This window comes from Thunnus thynnus, chromosome 20 (genome assembly GCF_963924715.1).
Source record: "Thunnus thynnus chromosome 20, fThuThy2.1, whole genome shotgun sequence".
Lineage (NCBI taxonomy): Eukaryota > Metazoa > Chordata > Actinopteri > Scombriformes > Scombridae > Thunnus > Thunnus thynnus.
The window spans coordinates 4,726,419-4,744,817 of NC_089536.1; the positions used below are offsets into that span (position 1 = coordinate 4,726,419).

At 39.9% G+C, this 18,399-nt stretch overlaps 2 protein-coding genes across 4 annotated transcripts in view; both read left to right on the top strand.

The window, feature by feature from the left end:
- LOC137172089 (mitogen-activated protein kinase kinase kinase 14) overlaps positions 1–4,728 on the top strand; it is an 18,032-nt gene extending 13,304 nt beyond the window's left edge. The window contains 9 exon segments of the mRNA XM_067576347.1: positions 239–288; positions 290–376; positions 378–404; positions 504–654; positions 1,441–2,025; positions 2,351–2,457; positions 2,541–2,661; positions 2,755–2,855; positions 4,495–4,728. Of these exon segments, the coding sequence (XP_067432448.1) occupies positions 239–288; positions 290–376; positions 378–404; positions 504–654; positions 1,441–2,025; positions 2,351–2,457; positions 2,541–2,661; positions 2,755–2,855; positions 4,495–4,659 (1,394 nt within the window). The 3' untranslated portion in view covers positions 4,660–4,728.
- Positions 4,729–7,378: 2,650 nt separating this feature from the next.
- On the top strand, positions 7,379–16,295 carry arf2b (ADP-ribosylation factor 2b). 3 transcript variants are annotated; one of them, XM_067575628.1, is made up of 5 exons: positions 7,379–7,525; positions 9,129–9,286; positions 9,902–10,012; positions 14,030–14,154; positions 14,263–16,295. In XM_067575628.1, exons 2-5 carry the CDS (start codon positions 9,139–9,141, stop codon positions 14,422–14,424), a joined length of 546 nt encoding a protein of 181 aa, XP_067431729.1. In that variant the 5' UTR covers positions 7,379–7,525; positions 9,129–9,138; the 3' UTR covers positions 14,425–16,295. The 3 variants fall into 3 exon arrangements, with proteins under 3 accessions (XP_067431729.1, XP_067431731.1, XP_067431732.1); XM_067575630.1 differs by lacking the exon at positions 7,379–7,525 and adding an exon at positions 7,616–7,769; XM_067575631.1 differs by lacking the exon at positions 7,379–7,525 and adding an exon at positions 7,641–7,748.
- The last annotated feature ends 2,104 nt before the right edge of the window (positions 16,296–18,399 follow it).

An 18,399-nucleotide genomic window follows, 5' to 3' on the forward strand; every position in this document is an offset into this window, starting at 1 on the left:
CTGATCTTCATGTGTAAAATTGGTGGAATTCCCCTTTATACCTCAACTTTATACATTATGGACAATACAATAGTGCAAGCTAATGGTTAAAAGCCACATTACAACAACGACAACAACAAACAACAAAAAAGGTAATGTATAAACACAACAGAAGCATGATCAATGAGGGAGAATAAAAAGGTAATAAAGAGATAAAAGAGAGAGAGATCATAATTAATTTACTGTTTTGTCCATGTAGGAGCTGCCTTCCCCGGCACAGAGACCCACATGGCTCCTGAGGTGGCACGAGGGAGACCAACTGTGTGCCAAGGCCGACGTGTGGAGCAGCTGTTGTATGCTACTGCACATGCTCAACGGATGCCACCCATGGATACGTTTACTATTCCCATCCACTGTGTCTCCAGGTCAGAGTCTCTTCTTTTATCGTTACTGGTAAAAATCAGATATTTTCACCCTGAATTGGAAAAAAGATTGATTCACATTTCTTGTCATCTGTGTGTCAGATTGTCAACGAGCCTCCGCCACTGTGGGAGGTGCCGTCCAACTGTAACAATTTCACAGCCAAAGTGTTCAGGGCCGGACTCCAGAAGGACCCCGACAGACGAGCATCGGCAAAGGAGCTCAGGAAGAAAACCACCAAGGCCCTCAGAGCAGGTCAAAGCACTTAACATTAAAGAATCATCCTAGAATATAATTATTTTGTCAACTAAAAACCTTTAAAATCTAACCAAAATTAATTTGCATTTTTTATCTGCTACAGCAACACATATCAGTCACTTGTCTTGTGTTTCTGAAATCTGAAACCAAAAGGGAGAAATTTACATTGGCGCCCCCTAATTTTGCATTGATTTGACAGAATACAATTCTATGTAGCTGGAGTCCTTATTTTGATACAGTCAATCAAATCTCGCATAAAGCGATAACACGTCCTTCTATCTAGACTGTCTAGTCAGAGCAGACAGTCGCACTGAGCCTGATAGCATCCTGTTATACAAGATCCACAGACTCTAAACAACCCACATTAGCTTTCCTGCTAAAGTCTCCTTCTTATCTAACTTACAATCACGAACACACACGTCTTGTCCTGCAGCTTAGCTTGTTGAATGAGCCACAAACAAACAAACATTCACTGGGGAAAAGTGCACCGTACTCTGGTCCAGTTAGATGCTGGTTTGCTAACAACACACTGTCTGCCCATGACATGTAGCTACAGCACAAGTTTGTCTAACTCAAACACCCTGCTGAGACAAAAAAGGAGCATTTCTGTTTCCCCAAAACTTATTTCCTTCCTTTTAATAATACAAAAACCATTAACAATACATTTACAACCACATTGGCATCATTTTTGACCGCAAAAACTGATAAAATGTGATTTCAGTTGGACTTTAATCTCAAGTGACACTGAAAATGAATGTTTTGCTCCATTTTTTTGCTGCACAGTTGGAGGTCTGAGTCCCTGGTCCGTCGAAACCGCCTGTGAGAAACTGTATCACAGCAAGACTGAAGACACCCCCCGTTCTTTGTCACCAGGGATCCCCGTCACCCCGAATAAACCACTCGCTCCCGTCTCGGCTCCCACGATGTACTGGGTGAGCCCCTGGAGAACCACGGCGGTGGACGAGGACAGCGATGACCTGGAGGACGGTGACTCAGACCAAGAAGTGGAGACGGATTCGCTGAGTAGAGAGTGGGAATCCCAGCCAAAATCACTGCGGGATGATTACATCGCAGATGAAAATGACTGGGACACTGGGTCGGATTCGGAAGTGGACATCTATATGGGAGAGGAGGAATATATTCAGGAGAAGTGGCTGAAAAATGACAGGGACTATGAGGGGGATTGGGAAGAGGAGGGAGATGATGAAGAGGAGGAGGAGGAGGAGAAGGAGGAGAAGGAGTGGGACTCTTCCGTGTCTACAGAGTATCTCCGTGCTCTGCGAGGCCTTTTCCCTTTGCTGCAAAAAGCCCGACAGACAAATAACAGTTCGGGGGGATCAGAACCGGAGCTGGAATACATCAGAGACGGTGAGTCAGTAAAGCTCTGCGTCATGAGGACAGCTCGGCGTGGGTAAAACGCTCCTGTTTACCAGTTTGTTGTCCAGAATCATTTCATTTCATCTGCTGCAAACAAATGTCATCAGGATACTGCATCTCACAAACTGATAAGGTGGCTGTAATGAAGAATAGCTGATTTCATTACTGTGAAAATCATATTTATTGTGATAAATGTGATGAAAGTAAACGTGGCTGGTAGTAAATGCACTAAAACATGAAGGAAAAACACTGATATAGTCATTTGAATGGGAAGGGAAACATAATTCAAATTGCTAACTGTTAACATTGTCTTTAGGTGTAGCTCTTGGCACCACAATCCAGGCCCCCTCCCCTGAACCCCGAGACGACCCTCCGTCATGTTTCAGCTCTTCGGACTCATCGCAGATCGATGACTCAGACAAGGTGCGTATCTAAAGATGAAACTACTCTTACGTAAAATTAAAACTGTGCAAAACTAATGTTTCTTTCCCATTTTTTTTTTAAAGGAGTCCGATCGTTCGTCTGATGACCTCAGCTCTGGAGTCTTTTCCTCCTGCAACAGTCACACAGACGGACACTTGGAGTGGTTGGCCTCAGCCAATCAGCCTTCCTCGTACTGCTTTGAAGGTAAAACGGCAGGAATCTATCTATCGCTAAGTTATAAGGTGGTTGACTTGCTGTTGGCATCATTTTTTTTTTTTACTGCTCTGACACTTGCAGGTGTTGACATCTGGATAGAGAACGTCCAGGGCGAGTGTCTGAGGATTCGGGAACGCCGACAGGTCAAAGTTGGACATGTCGCGATAGGAATTAGTGATCAGGTAAGAGACAATTAACTGATGTCACAATTGCTTGTTTGAATGTTTGAGATGTGTTTTCGGGTATCCTAAGCACAGTTTACTCCAGGATATTGTTCAGTCGAGGTATTAAGCCACCCAGACTCTGATGTATCTTGTCTCATGATTAATTTAGTTAGTAGATGAAACAATAGGCTCAGCGACACGGGGCCTCTGCTCCTCTTACATTTTTAAAACGATATTAGCGGCGGTAGACTTTTTGTTTCAAGCGAGGCAGCCCACCTCTGCTATAAAACACTGTGGGAGACTCTGCTTCTGTAGGACAGTCAAATGATAATTTCTGGCCATGTTTTTGTCTCAGTCTGGACTGCTGTGGTGGCTTCAAATGCAAAATGTCGAGTTTATCCATAAAGAGCATTGATGTCACTTCCTGTCTTGTAACCCAACACAATCTCTCATCAAGAGTTTTTTCATAGGTCTACAACAGCATTTACTGTTAGAATTTGAGACTACAATTAATTTGTTGGCATTCAAAAACCTCCGATGAACATTTTCTAGTGCAACAGCGGCCATAACGTCACTGTAATCGTAATCGTTTCTCATGTGATATCAACCATCGCTCTCCTCTAATGTCATCTTACAACTTTTTAGCTCTAGTTTCTGTTGTCTGAAAAACATCTACACTGTTCAGCTCTACCTGTCTCGTAGCTCGCCACTCGACTGGCCTCAGTCTGTCGAGCAGGTGACATTTAAGCCTCCACTGTCTTGGGCTTGTGGGAAATGGTGTTCGTTAAAGGCAAAAAACCCAGAAATATTCCAGTAAATACACAATAAACTGTGAGGGAATTACTGACTATTGAGTAAGGTTATGGGCTGAATTTTAGTACTTTGCGTAGTGCTGCAACGATTACTCGATCAATAAATCAAAAGAATATGAATTGGCAACTATTTTGATAATCAATTAATTGTTTAAGTCATTTTCAAACAAAAATGCCAAAACTTTGCTGGTTGTAGATTCTTAAATATGAGGATTTGCTGCTTGTTTTTTATCTTAGATGTTTTTGTTTTTGGACTGGATAAAACAAGCAATTTAAATTTAAAAAATAATCATCAGATTAATCAATAATGAAAATAACCTTTAGTTGCAGCCATAAATTTGTGTTACAGATGTCAGTGTGATTTTGATTGAGGTTCTCTTTAAGAGGAGGTTTTCCGGAACAAAACCCAGAAGGTCCGTCTTCATTTTGGCTCTCTTTACTGTATGATGAGTTGATTTTGTTCTTCACAGCTGGATCTTTGTATTGATCCCACAGCTTATTAAAGGGATGTTAATATTGCACCATTCTAGCATTCAACAGTATGTGTCTGACACCTGAGTTCTGACACTGATGAGTTTGAAAAATATGAACCTAATTCTCTACAAAACTCAAAAAACAAACTTCTTGAATGTTAAATGTTGTGCTTTTCCTAAATAAAATAGTCTAAAATTGGAAATATTTTAATTTAAATCAGGATCATGCTTAAATAATAAGTAAATAAGATTATGTCTCCAGATGTTCGATGCCAACGTTCAACACATTTTGACTGAAACCAAAAGAAGTGTTTATGTTTGATACTCAGCCCTGATACGTCATCCACATGAATCATCCCATCTGTCATTCAGATCTCAGGGAAAGCCTTTACTTTGGAGACCCTGGACAGGAAGACGGTGCCCTTTGAACAAGAGATCAAAGAGTCTTGTCTGTGGCTCCGCTGTGTTCCTGCTCCGGACAGATGTCAGCGCTGGAGGTGGAGGGTCAGAGAGGGCAAGCTGGAACTACGAGAATGAGACATTTTTGTTGTTTTTGTTTTGTTGTTGTTGTTGCTTGCACATGATTATTTACTGTTTGTTCTTAAGCCATGTGGTCAAAAAAAATGCATTTACATATAGATAATGTGTTGTCGATTCATTTTCCTGCGTGAAAGTTGGATAGTGAGTGTTGATGGTGAGAATTTGAGATTAGTGAATTTTCTCATAAAATATTACAAGATGTGATTTTAAAGATAGTTTTCTATTTGTAAAGATGATTTCTTCAGTTTATATTAAACCAAAGAACTGATTATATTACAGTATGTTTTTGTTCCCTCTATGCTCTGGAAACTAGAGATAGTCACGTTACTTGGTACCTTTTAAGGTTTAGAAGCTGCTTGAAACAATGAACAATTGTCACAATATGAATACTTGAATTTTTCTGACATTTTATATCTTAATAAACAATGACCTCTAAAACAAATAAGCCTCCATTTATTGTCTCCTTCAGCTTGTTCCACACAGGAGAAGAATGGTTGGTTAGAGGAGCAGTAAAAATGCATGCAGGACTGACCGAGCTGATGAAAAAGCCTCTTATTCTACGACAGACCATGACTAGACCTATAGCATGATAATAAAGAAACATTGCCTTGTGCTCACAAAGAAAGTGTGACTAGATCACGTGTGAAACATGTGATCAAATCACATGATTCAAGCACACATAGTTTTTCAGGCATTTCATATAAATTCACAGCCTATTGAGCACATGTGGGTTTCACAAATGAAACGCTTCCGTTGATGATTCTGCACGGTGATGTTTGAGGAAGGTGGAGTTAATAGGGTCACTCAAAAGACTCCTTTGGTAAATATTTAAACACAGCCTGACACTATATAGAGAGCCTGAGGTCACCAGTGGCTTGAAACCTGCTTGGTTTAGAAACTGTCTTGTTTCTAGCAAACAATAAGAGATAAAAGATAAAAGATGTAATTTACCAGCATCCATCATTGTAGCTGTGCTGTCATTTGTAGGACTGTTGTCTTTAGATAATAGTCAGGAACCCAAATGAACATTGAAACATGTTTTTCTTGCTGTAATCATTCCTCTTGTTCATACTGACCATTAGAAGATCCCTTCATAATGCACTTATAATGTAAGTGATGGGGGACAAAATCCACAAGCTGTGCAAAAATTATTTAAAAGTTTATCTGAAGCTAATATGAAGCTTCAGACGTCTAAATGAGTCAAATCAAGTAGATATCTTTCAAGGTTACAGTCTTTTTAGTGCCAAAGTCCCTCTTTTTGTTACTATACTTCCACCGCAGCTCAACAGGGAAACACAAAGAGGGAATTTGATGCTAAAAAGACTGTAAATGTGTCAGATATCCACTTGATATGACTAACTCAGACTGATGAAGCCTCATATAAGCTTCAGATAAACCTTTAAATGACTGTGTGGAAACACTGTGGATTTTGGCCTCCATCACTTACATTGAAAACACATTTGAAGGATCTTTTAACAGCCAGTATGAACAGGAGGAATGATTACAGCGAGGAAAACCTCTTTCACTGTTAATATGGATACCTGACTGTTGTTTTAAGACAGACTTGAAAAATGTGAACCTGCCCTTTAAGGTTTTGTTCCCGTTTAGCCACAGGAAGTGGCCATCTGTAGATACTGGGTGATAAGGCCTGGCTGGCAGTTCCAGTTCATCCCATAAGTGTTGGATGGGGTTGAGGTTAGAGCTCTGTGTAAGCAAGCCAGTCAAGTTCTTCCACACCAAACTGGGAAAACCACTTCTTAAACTGGCTTTGCGCATGGAGGCCTTGTAATGTTGAAACAGGAAAGGGCTTTCACCAAACTGTTGCCACAAAGTTGGAATGGCACGACTGTCTCAGATATGATTATATTCTGTTGCATCAATATTTCCCATAATTGGCACTTCTAGGTCTGAATGAAAGACAGCTGAAGAACGCCACTGTGCACATATTTTTAGCCATATATATTTACTTTGAAAATAATCCAGTATCAATAGCATGATTTCAGATGACAGCAGCAGCATTTTGTGAAGCTGGAGCTATGATATCACGCCATCATAACAAGAAAACACAGTCAAAGTCCAGTCAGTCAGTTGTGTTGTCCACTTGTGGTTGAAACTTGAATAAACATGAAAACATATTCAAATTTAAGAAGTTGGAATAAGAGAATTTGGACATTTTTGGTCTATGAAATGTCAAAAAATGATGAAAAATGTTGATCACTGTTGACGATGAGGCCCTCAAATGTTTTGTTTTATCTACAACCCAAATATATTCAGTTTACTGTCATGGAAGACTAAAGAAACCACAAAATATTCATATTTGAGAGGCTGGAAAGAGAATTTGGACATTTTTTTCTTATAAAATGAGTTGTTTGGTCAGAAAATAGTGAAAAATGTTGAACACTGTTGAAAATGACGCCCTCAAATGTATTGCTTAGCCACATAGTTCATTGTGAAAATAATCCAGTATCAATAGCATGATTTCAAATGACAGCAGCAACATTTTGTGAATCTGGAGTTGTGATAACACGCAATCATAACAAGAAAACACAGTCAAAGTCCAGCCAGTTCAGTTAGGTTGTCCACTTTTCAGAGAGTCTGTAGCTGAAACTTGAATAAACTTGCGTGCGGTTCACTTCCTCGACATTTTGTGCACCGTGCAGACAGGGATCAGCTGATGCAGCGATAGGACGGCCGGCCAACAGAGGCGGGTCATTACTTACTCTACTTCCACTGTGATTGGGTCGTTAGGTCGGGTTTGAGAGTGGGAAGTACCCGTACGCCGGTGTCTCCCTGGTTGCGCAAGACGCCATTTTGGAGTGACAGTGAAAGATAACGGAAAGATCGAAAAGCTGTCTTTCTAAAGGTAATATTCAACTCAAACACGCTGCTTTTTATCCTAAAATGTCTCGCTATGTGAAGCGGTTGTTGCGCTGCACGAACGACTCGTTTTAATCCGTGTTTAACATGACGTCACTGTGTTCTCTCTTAACTGTGACGCGGCAGTTAGCTAACAGCAGCTAAGCTAGGCGAGCTCGGCGAAGCAGTTCCTGAAACGGACGGACTGGGGGAAAAAAGAAGCTGCCACCGTGGGTATTAATTAATAAACGGTACAACTTTAGTTTCACCGACGCTTTTTATAACATGTCAATGTTTAAGATGTGTTAATACCGCGTGTCTGTGTGTTGTAAACGGCGCTGCTCTTTACATCGGAAGATTTCGCCCGCTAGCAGCGAGCTAGCTAGCTAGCTGAAGCATCCGCCCTTAGTGAAGCTAATCTGCTTCGAGTGGTGGAAACCCGCTAAAGATACGTCGGCTGTTACAATGTTACAAAGGAGCAACGGTTTACCTAAACGGGGAGCTGGTTTCACTTTAAAATTAACCGTCACGTACGCGAATTTAACCGCCGGGTGGATTTTCCGGCCTTCTGCTAAGGTCGGGCTGTTGTTAGCGTCTTGTGACGGCTCACGCATACAGTAGCTAACATTATCCTGCCAGCTGGAACAGGCCTCTCTTATCTGGCCATCAGTTAGGTATTCAGCCTGTCCGGGTTTGGCTAAATAATGAGGTTTCAAGTAAGATATAAAACACGCGAAGCTAATAGCAAGGTCGTAAAACATATGAAATGTTAGGTAATGTTTGACGTTGTTGATGGTTTGGCCATAAGCGTTTAACGTAACGTTTAACCATTGAGTAAACATCTCGCTGGTGTTCCCACCATGTTACATTCACTGCCTCTGGTTCCGCGACAGTCAGTAGTAGCCACGATTAGTTGTTTGGTCCATAAAACGTCAGAAAATGGTGAAAAATGTCGAAATCGAATAGGAGATAACCTCCTCAAATGTCTTGTTTTATCCACAACCCAAGTATATTCAGTTTACTGACATAGAAGACTAAAGAAACCAGAAAATATTCACATTTGAGAAGCTGGGATGAGAGAATTTGGACAATTTTAGTTCATTTGGATCATTTTGCTTAAAAAAATTCAATCGGTCGTTCTGCTATAAAATGTCAGAAAATTATGAAAAATTTCGATCATTATTGAGGATGACATCCTCAAATGTCTTGTTTTGTCTTGATCAACAGTCATCAACCCAAGTATAGTCAGTTTACTGTCATTGAAGACTGAAGAAACCAGAAAATATTCAAATTTGAGTAGCAGGCACTGTCAAAAACTGACTCCAAATTAATTAAATAATTGACAACTAATTGATTAATCGACTAATTGTAGCTCTAATCAGGAGTGTCCTCGATTCAAAATATACTGCGTTATCAACCTGCTTGGTTTATTTTAATTTTATCGTTATGAATATTACATTTACTGCCAGTATATCACCCATACTGTAACAGGTGTTGTTGATCATACCCTTCTCTTGCTCATCTTTTCCTCTTGGCGTGTGCTACCTTGAAACTGAAATACCACATACGCGCGACTCTACTAACCTCTGTTTCCTTCTCTACCTTGACAGCTTCGTCACCATGGGGAATGTATTCGCAAGCTTATTCAAGGGCCTCTTCGGCAAAAAAGAAATGAGGATTCTAATGGTTGGACTCGATGCTGCTGGGAAAACAACCATCCTATATAAACTCAAACTTGGAGAGATAGTCACCACCATTCCCACCATTGGTATGCATATCTATGTATTCATCTGTTTTACTTATTTTACAGTTGTTGTTTTCTTTGTTTTTAATCAACTTTACCACTTGTATATTTTTTGATTGTAGGGCTGTTACTGAAGTTACAGTTAGTTACAGGAACTTTATATGATACCTTGCTTTGAAAAATGTTTTCCTGCAAAACCTGTTTTTGATGTAGCAAATGAGGCCAAGATTCTCAAATGTTATGTTAATGTCTGAACACACACAGTCTTGCAAGAGCTTAGTTTTTAGTAGTAGTAGTAATTAAATATACTATAAAAATTTGGATATAAATCAGGAACTATCAGATCATAAAATAAGTATAAAAGATTATGAAGCTGACCAGTCCTTTCATACTCACATTTGGCTAGCACCAAACTATTATTAAGGTTTGATATCTAGCTCTAGTTGTGAACTACTACTCTTAAACTTTCACACCAACGTTGAGCTTTGAATTGAAGGTTAAAGCATGGAGGGTTTGATAGCTTTGTTAGCGGCGTCTGGCAGGCTACGTTACCACCCTCACAACTTTAAATATGTGAAAGTTTCTTCTGCAAGTAAGTGATTCATCTGTGTTTCTCCTTTTTTTTTTTCTTCTGTTCAGGTTTTAATGTTGAAACTGTAGAATACAAGAACATCAGCTTCACAGTGTGGGATGTGGGCGGTCAGGACAAAATCAGGCCGCTGTGGCGCCACTACTTCCAGAACACTCAAGGTGAGGGGGACTTGATCTCAGCTGGCAATAGAGTCAGTGAACATTACTGCCTATAGGTGGCCTCATTGGTGCATAAGAGATGATCTTAAAGCAAGTGAACCAGTGACTCATACACCATTGTTCCATTCTCAAAGGGCTTATTGTGTCATTCCTCCACTATTTCCTGAAATTTAATTCATCTAAATATGGCAAGGCAGTAAAGACTAATGCTGCCTAGTATTTACCCCCTGATGATGCAACCTGCAGGTACATTCCCACATGAACTGGTGTTTTGTCATAGTTTTACAATGAGGAACTTACCATGATTACAGCTGATTGAGGAGTTTTACTCCCGTTTTCGATTAGTTAAACATCTTGCAGCAGCAAACACCATCATCCAGTTAGACGCAGCATTATTGATCAAAAAAAGGCTCAAGAATATTCTAGAAGAAGCATATTTGCTTCTGTTTCTTCCCCAGCACGCGAAGATGTTTGTTTGCTGCATCAACATTTGGTTGCATATCCATTAACTTCCTGTCTGGAAAATGTCACACCCTCAACTGTAGTGTTTCACAACCTTAATGGGTCACAAGATGATTAAAACAAATAGAAAGAAAGAAAACAATGTTCAGACTTCTCTGTATTTCGTCTGGTTGTGTTTTTAGATTTGCAACGATTAGTTGAACGATCGATTAATTGATCGTCAGAAAATTAATCGGTAGCTATTTTGATAATCAAATAATTGTTTTAATCATTTCTTTAAGCAAAAATGACAAACTTGCTGGTTGCAGTTTCTCACATGTGAGGATTTGAGATGTTTCTCTGACATATGTGATAGCAGGCTGACCTCTAAAAAAAATTTACAACAGACATTTTTCACAATTTTTTGACATTTTGTAGACAAATTGATCAAATGAATGATTGAGAAAATCAGCAGATAAATTGATAATGAAAATAATCATGAGTTGTAGCATTTGGTTATCTAAAAACCTTTCAAATGAAACAATCTGAGGATGAAAAGTGACTCTTTGGTTGAACTGCTAATGCATGCCTGTACTAAAGTCACAATAACCTGTGATGGCTGTTAAGAAGTAGCTGCTGCTGTGTTTTTCAGTGGCCATAAGCCAACAGTTGGTATACTGTGAGGGGAAGGAAAAAAAAATCATTGAAAGCATGCAGAACTACCAGCGTATGTTAGAGTAGTGATTACTGTGCCTCTCATTTTAAGTGTTGACATTTCAAACTGCGTAATCCTCCGTCTCTGAAAGGCTTGAAGAAGCAACAATTCCTCTGACTTTGAAGATAAAATGTGCAGACAGCAACGTGACTCCCGGTGAAGTGCTTTACCATTTTGTGTCAGAATAGGAGAGTTAAAACCTTTTAAAAGTGTGAGCTGTTTGCAGAGTGTTGGTTCCTTTTTGTTTTTGTGCTATTTTGCACCCAGCAGAGGGTCTGAATTTAACCAACAGCACGTCAAACAGAGCTGTGTACAGATGCTGCTACAGCAACCCAAGCAAGTGCCAGCTCCTCCGCAGGCTGGGGTTGTCCATGTCCGCTTCGTCTACTGTTACAATGAGCCTAAAATAACTTGTTTGTACTTTGGTGAGCTGCAGGGATAATAAAATATTTGCCAAACTTGCTGGCACATATTTCAGGAAGCCCGGCCGTCCTCTTCATGATAAATTCAAACCTGCCGTTTCATCACTCGTCTCTTTTGCTTCACAGTTTGTGGCTCAAACAACAACACAGAATCAGACGAGATAGGAAAAATTCTGCTGCGTCGTTCGCAATACGTTGCTCTGCTTTCTATGCACCAATCACAGGTGTCAAAGCATGTGACTTCCTTCAGTTGTCAATCACATCACTGTTAGGTGTGGCTGCAGCAGCATGCAAGTTTTTTGTTTTTTTTTTAAAAAAAAGGAAGTTAGCCTTGTAATTCAGTGTGATTCTCTGTGTTTCCGTTTTCCTCAAAATGCTTCATTTATTCAGTCGTAGGCCTGTTATGATTGGCTCGTCTCCTGATTTAGTACTTTCACAATACTTAGGTGTGAATTTGATATGTGTTGTGATTCTTAGTGGATCACGTCATCTGCATTCTTTTACGAGTTCAAATGGAAACGCCCATTCAGCCGTTAGCAAAAAGCAGTGACGCAGGTTAGAGCGCTGATGTTCCCCCCTTCCCCGCCCGTCTAGTGTCTACACAGTTAGCATGTTTAGCAGAGCAGCAGCAGCAGTGAGTGCTCCGTCTGTGTGTTAGTTGGCTAGTCGGACTGGAGGGTTTATATGTAGCAACTTATACAGAAACTGACGTCAGGTCACATGGAAAAATCTTTCTAGAAGGGCTTGGAAAATAGCATTTTGACACTAGAACATACATACTTCAACCAAGATTTGAATACATGTGGAAGCTACAGAACGGGCCTCAAAAAATAAAATTAATAAATGGACTCTGCCTTCAAGTATTGCGATTCTACAAGTAGTGAAGTTTGATATTACTATTTATTGTGATTTTTGTTTACTTTTTTGACACTAGAATATGGGGAAAAGTTGAAACATATACTTTTATAAACTATGTACATCATGAGTCATATTACCAAAAACAATGCACATAACACCAGCTAGTTCCCAGGCTAACTGTTAGCTGTTACTATAATTTTATACTGATTAAGGAATCAGTGTGGCGATTAAGAAATTGTTAGAAAAAAAAAACCCTTAGAAATTTATAGGAGGAAGTGTTGAAATGACTTGACAGCACTACATAATAAATAAAGTTATCAGACACCTTTTTAATGACGTGTTTAACAGGATCTTCACACGCAACAGAACTGCATTTACCAAGTGACACATTCTGAGGTTATTTTGTAATTTGTTTTTCTCTACACTTGAATGCTGAGCCGAGTTCATGACTTTCAGCAGTTCACATTGACGTTTATCAGTATAATCCTTCGATATTTTGGATATTAATCAAGATAACATTTCTGGCCGTGTTAGTGTTTTGGGCTGCATTCATCCATTACAAATATGAAGCTTTTGTCGGGTCAAACAGACGTATTAAGCAACAGGAACAATTTGTGCCGAATTCGCTCTTAATGGGACAAAGTTACAGTTTCTGTTCCATTAATAAGGAGAGAAGAGAATCCTCTGGAACCAGTAGATGCATCAGTGTTTCCACTACCACCACTGCCTTGTATCAATTATAGTTTGATGTTGCCTTAAAACACAAAAGCCGGTTCTTCTGTAAAGCCTCGCCGGTGTTTGCATCTCTCCTCTCTCACAGTCTCCGCACAACCCCACCCCCCACTCGCTCGCCTACAAGTTCTCCTGCAATAGAAGGAGACACAGCGCCGGCCCAGGAAGAGAGCGAGGCGACCGGGTTCAGCTCAGATAATTGCGATGAAGTGTCAGAATGAATATCAGCAGCAGTGTATGTTATTAAGCACAAGGCGCGCGTGATTACGTCATGATAAACAGTGGCGTTATTTGTGAATGGAGCCACGCTAGCTGACTAGCTTGTGGCTAACTAGCCTGTGTTGCCAAGCGTCTTGCGTCTCCTTTCCGCTCATAAACATCAGCAGCCAAGTCAAACACAGACAGGTCATTTTTTACTGGACTGTTTCTCTTCACTCACTTCCTGTTTTAAGTGTGCTGTCTGTTGCTCCGCCTGAGGCTGTTGATAGGCCAGTTTTCCTTTCACAAAACCTGTAAGAGATGTACAAGGCTACATAGGAGGAAATACTTTGTCTACCTCAGTCGAAAACTTAATCATGTCAGAGAAAGAAGGCCTGTTTGTTCTCTTTACGTTTTTATTGTTATTTGCACAGCTGTGCAAGTAAAGCAGTCAACCTGGAGGAACCACTGATGCACGATCACAGACATTTCTGTGTTGTAACTAATATTACAGCCATATGTAACATGGGTGTGGGGCACTGCAAAGGTTGCTTGAAACATACCATATCCACTTCCCTCCCAAAGTAAATTGGAAACTTCTGTGAAACAGAGGAACCATGGTCATACTAACGTAGCTGTGTTGGTTTTCAGGGCTTATCTTCGTGGTGGACAGCAACGACAGGGAGAGAGTGAACGAGGCGAGGGAGGAGTTGTCCAGAATGCTCGCTGAGGATGAGCTCAGAGACGCCGTGCTTCTCGTTTTTGCAAATAAACAGGTGAGATTTCAGTTTTTACAAAATGTCCACAAGCTTGTGAATACGTATAGAGATGTCTGGCGTTTGTCTCGAACCTGCATCATGACAGACTTCTTCTTCTTCTCCCAGGATCTCCCCAACGCTATGAACGCTGCAGAGATCACAGACAAGCTGGGCTTGCACGCCCTCCGCCACCGCAGCTGGTACATCCAGGCCACCTGCGCCACCAGTGGGGACGGCTTGTACGAGGGCCTCGACTGGCTCTCCAACCAGCTGAAGAACCAGAAATGATCCATTCCACCAGTTTTGATTTTTGTTTGTTGTTTATTTTCTCTGTTTCAACACAGTGGCAGCACCGGATCCAGGCCCCCTCGCTCCCATCTAACCCAATTTTCAAAACCCCAGCTCTTTCTTTCAAGAACTTCCTTCATTCCCTTCCTTCTGCTTTCTCCCCCGGTCCCTCGTCAGTACTCTTGGGGCTCTAGCCTGTGCTGCTTGTGTGTGTGTGGGCGTGCGTGTGTGTGCGTGTACCTTGTGTGTTCAGCGAGCGTGTGCGTGGGTGTGAAGGCGTCTCTGTGTATGTTGGCTGGGATTGGGAGTAACCCTGGCGTGCCTTTTACACACCTCCTGTGGAATCAGCAGTCTGGTTTTCAAGCCCCCTTCTCCATCCACCAAACTCAGCCTCTGCCCCACTCAGCCTACCCCCACTCTCAGTCTTGCACGGCCCCCCCCCCTTCTCCCCACCCTTACTCTCCAGAGGAAGCATGGTTTTCATACGGCAAAGAAAGAGCAAGGGTGCAAGCTCTCCTCCCCCCCCTCTCTCCCTGTAGTATATATCTATGTTAACTAGAAACGTTCACCCGATGTAGACTGAATGCTAGATGTTCATTTTAACCTCCTTTTTTTTTTTTGATTTTGAAACCCGCAACCCACCAGTAAATTGCATCTTAACCTGTATCAGGTCGAAGCAAATCAAAAAATAGAAAAAAAAAGGAAAAAAAAAAAAAGAGAAACGCCCATCCTCGATCATTCTGGTGTCATTTGAAAATCATGCTGTTTGTTTTATTATTATTATTATATTGGAATATAACAGATTATTCTTAGCAATGGTTCTCCAATGAACACTACCTTTCTTCCCCCCCCACTAACGAGACCGTGAAGCACAAGGCAAGCCAACAATCTTAAAAAAAACAAACAAACAATTAAATCTACTTAAAAATTAGAATCTGCTTAGTGCAATTCTTATCTTTTCAATTTTTTTTTTCTTTTGGTTAGCTGGTGTTTAATTTCCCCCACCTCACCCCCCCCCCCCCCTCATCCTGCGGTTAAAATTGGATTTTGTGATGACCTTCAGTATAATCATTCTGACAGTGTTCATACTCTCGTAGGTGGAATATAAGGTGTTGGGCATTTCACAAACATGACTTCAGCCGGTTAAAACAGAGACAGGTGTCCTGATACATTCACAAGCTTCACATGTTATTCCTTTAAAGAGACGTTACATGTGTTATTTTTTTTTTTTTTTCTGTAACTAGTTTTAGCATTTCTATTTGTACTATGACTGCTGAACCAAATGCATTTGAGCAGTATGACAAATCCTGTATATGAGAGTAGTGTATCCTCGAGGGCCTCAACTGCGTATGATTTTCATCGAAGAGGTTTTTTTTTTTTTTTTTTTTTTTTTCTCACCAACGGTTGGCAGTTTTTACGTTTTTTGAAATCCGAAAGCATCCAGCTGTCTAATTTTTTTCCTGGTTGGGATGAAGGATTGGCACCAAATATGAAGGCTCTTTATTTCTGTGAACAGTCCAGACATGAAAAAAAAAAAAAAAGAAAAGAAAATGGAAACCTAGTTCGAATGCCTGGTTGTTTACAGGCTACTACACATTATAGCACTGCGTACTTCATGAAAAGACCAACACGTCGAGTACTCCGTCAGCGAGTGACGCGACGGCGAGCTGGAAGGACTCGGTGGTAGGCCTGTTGAGGGGAATGGGTGTGCAGTTAACTGGTCGTGAGATTCAGCAGGCGTCCTCAGTGTTGAACCATGGGGGTTAAGCTGGCACTTCTGTCAAGAATGATTGTAAATCTGTAAGCTCCCCTGTAAAACTGTTTCTGTGGGGATTTCCTGAACACATTAATAAACATGATTTGATCCAACAGTTGGTGGAAACTGACTTTTCTTGAGTTTCTAATTTATGTTTTTATGTGTTGCTCATGTTGTGGAAGAAGTAGTCAGATCCTTTACTTGAGTAGAAGTCATAAAAATACTTCACTACAAGTAAAAGTCCTGCATGAAAAATTAGAAGTACTATCAGTATTGCAGTAAAAGTAGTGGTTTGGTCCCTCTGACTGATATATTATTATATATGACATCATTAGATTATTAATAGTGAAGCATCAGTGTTAGAGCAGCATGTTACTGTTGTAGCTGCTGGAGGTGGAGCTAGTTTACACTACTTTATATACAGTTAGCTAGTTTAGTCCAGTGGTTCCCAACCTAGGGGTCGGGCCCCTCCAAAGGGCCAGCAGATAAATCTGAGAGGTCGTGAGATGATTAATGGGAGAGGAAAGAAGAAAAAACAAAGTTCTGATACACAAATCTGTTTTCAGATTTTAGACTTTTTTTTTGGGTCTAATCTTTGATTTTTTGCTGAAATATTGGATCATTTGAACATTTATTGAAATGAAAGCATGTGAGAAGTTTCATCCTTAACAATGTGTTGTAATTTAAAAGCTATGTTATATTATCCATTGTGTCAAATCTTCATCTGAAAAGTAACTAAAGCTGTCAAATAAATGTAGTGGAGTAGAAATAGAAAGTAGCATCACATGGAAATACTGGAGTACAAGCACTAAACTGCTCGTGGTTCTTGGATGATGTCCTATCAGTTTTATGGTCTTAAATCAGAATATCTTGACAACTGTATGTATTGTAATGAATGAATACACACATTAATGATCCTTGGAGAATGAACCATAATCCAGATTAACCAGTCTGTGTCTCAGTAACATCTGAAGGTTTTTCACAGTGGATTTACTGAGAAGCTGTTTATCTGTGTCATAGATGACAGGAAACGGAATATATTTATCACACAAAACAAAACATTTCAAAATGTCACCTTGGTCTCTAAGGAATTATAACATATTTTTCACTATTTTGTGACTTTTTTTTAGACAAAAGGATTTTCCCATGTGTAGCCCACTGGGACACTGTAAAAAACCTCAAGACAGTTGTAGCTGTTAAATAAATACAAATAAAAAATGAAGATACTGAAATGTTTCAATCCAGCAGAGAATTAGTGTCTACTGAAGACATCACCATTAAAACTAAAAGTCTGTGGATTATCAGAATAACAACTAATAACAAGGACGATGTTTCTGAGCAGACGTGATGTTGAGTTTTTGTTTTTTAATCACGTGAGTAGCACAAATTTCATCCTTTCTTTTAATGAATCACTCAAACGGTGATGTAAAAATACTCAACAACAAGATAACATTTATTTTTCTTATGCCAAAGAATGCAGTCACAACCAGTTTGTCCAGGAACAACAGCAAGATCAATATTTTAATGATAATAATAATAATAATACATGTTTAGCATTTTTCTAAATGTTACAAAGTGCCTCACAAAGCCAATAAAAACAAGACTGTAAACAAATGAAAACGTGAGTCTGTTCACATGTCTGTAAATATGTAACTCAGATTGAATTGCAGGTTAAATTTTACTACAGCTCAAAGGAAAACACCAAGTACAAAAACAACTTCTGTCACCAGATAATAAAATTCAACCACTAGGTGGAGACAAACAGTCAGTAATGACGCAGCTAATCAGTATCAATTATCTTTATTGGCCAATATGTTTACACATAAACAGGTGAAACTGTGTCAATGAGCTGTAAACACGATACAAACAGTACAAAGGACATAATATATATACAGCCTGTTCACATATACAGTAATCAATTAAATGTTGTGTACATGTTGTTGCACAACAAGGGTGTAAAAATGTTTTTGCAGCTATTTTCTGGGCTGAATTTTAAGAAAATTAAATGTAAGTTGCCTTTAAAAAGAGGAAAACATTCATTTATCAAATCATTTTCAATAAAAGTAATATTTTGTAATAGAAAAGTCTTTTTATCCCTCATCAGCAAAACTATTTCTGCATTTTCTGTTTCATTTCTGGTTTAAAAAGAAGAGAAATGAAAGGAAAAGACGCAAAAGTACATGAACCCGGTGTTACACTGTATTCTGTGACCTGCAGTA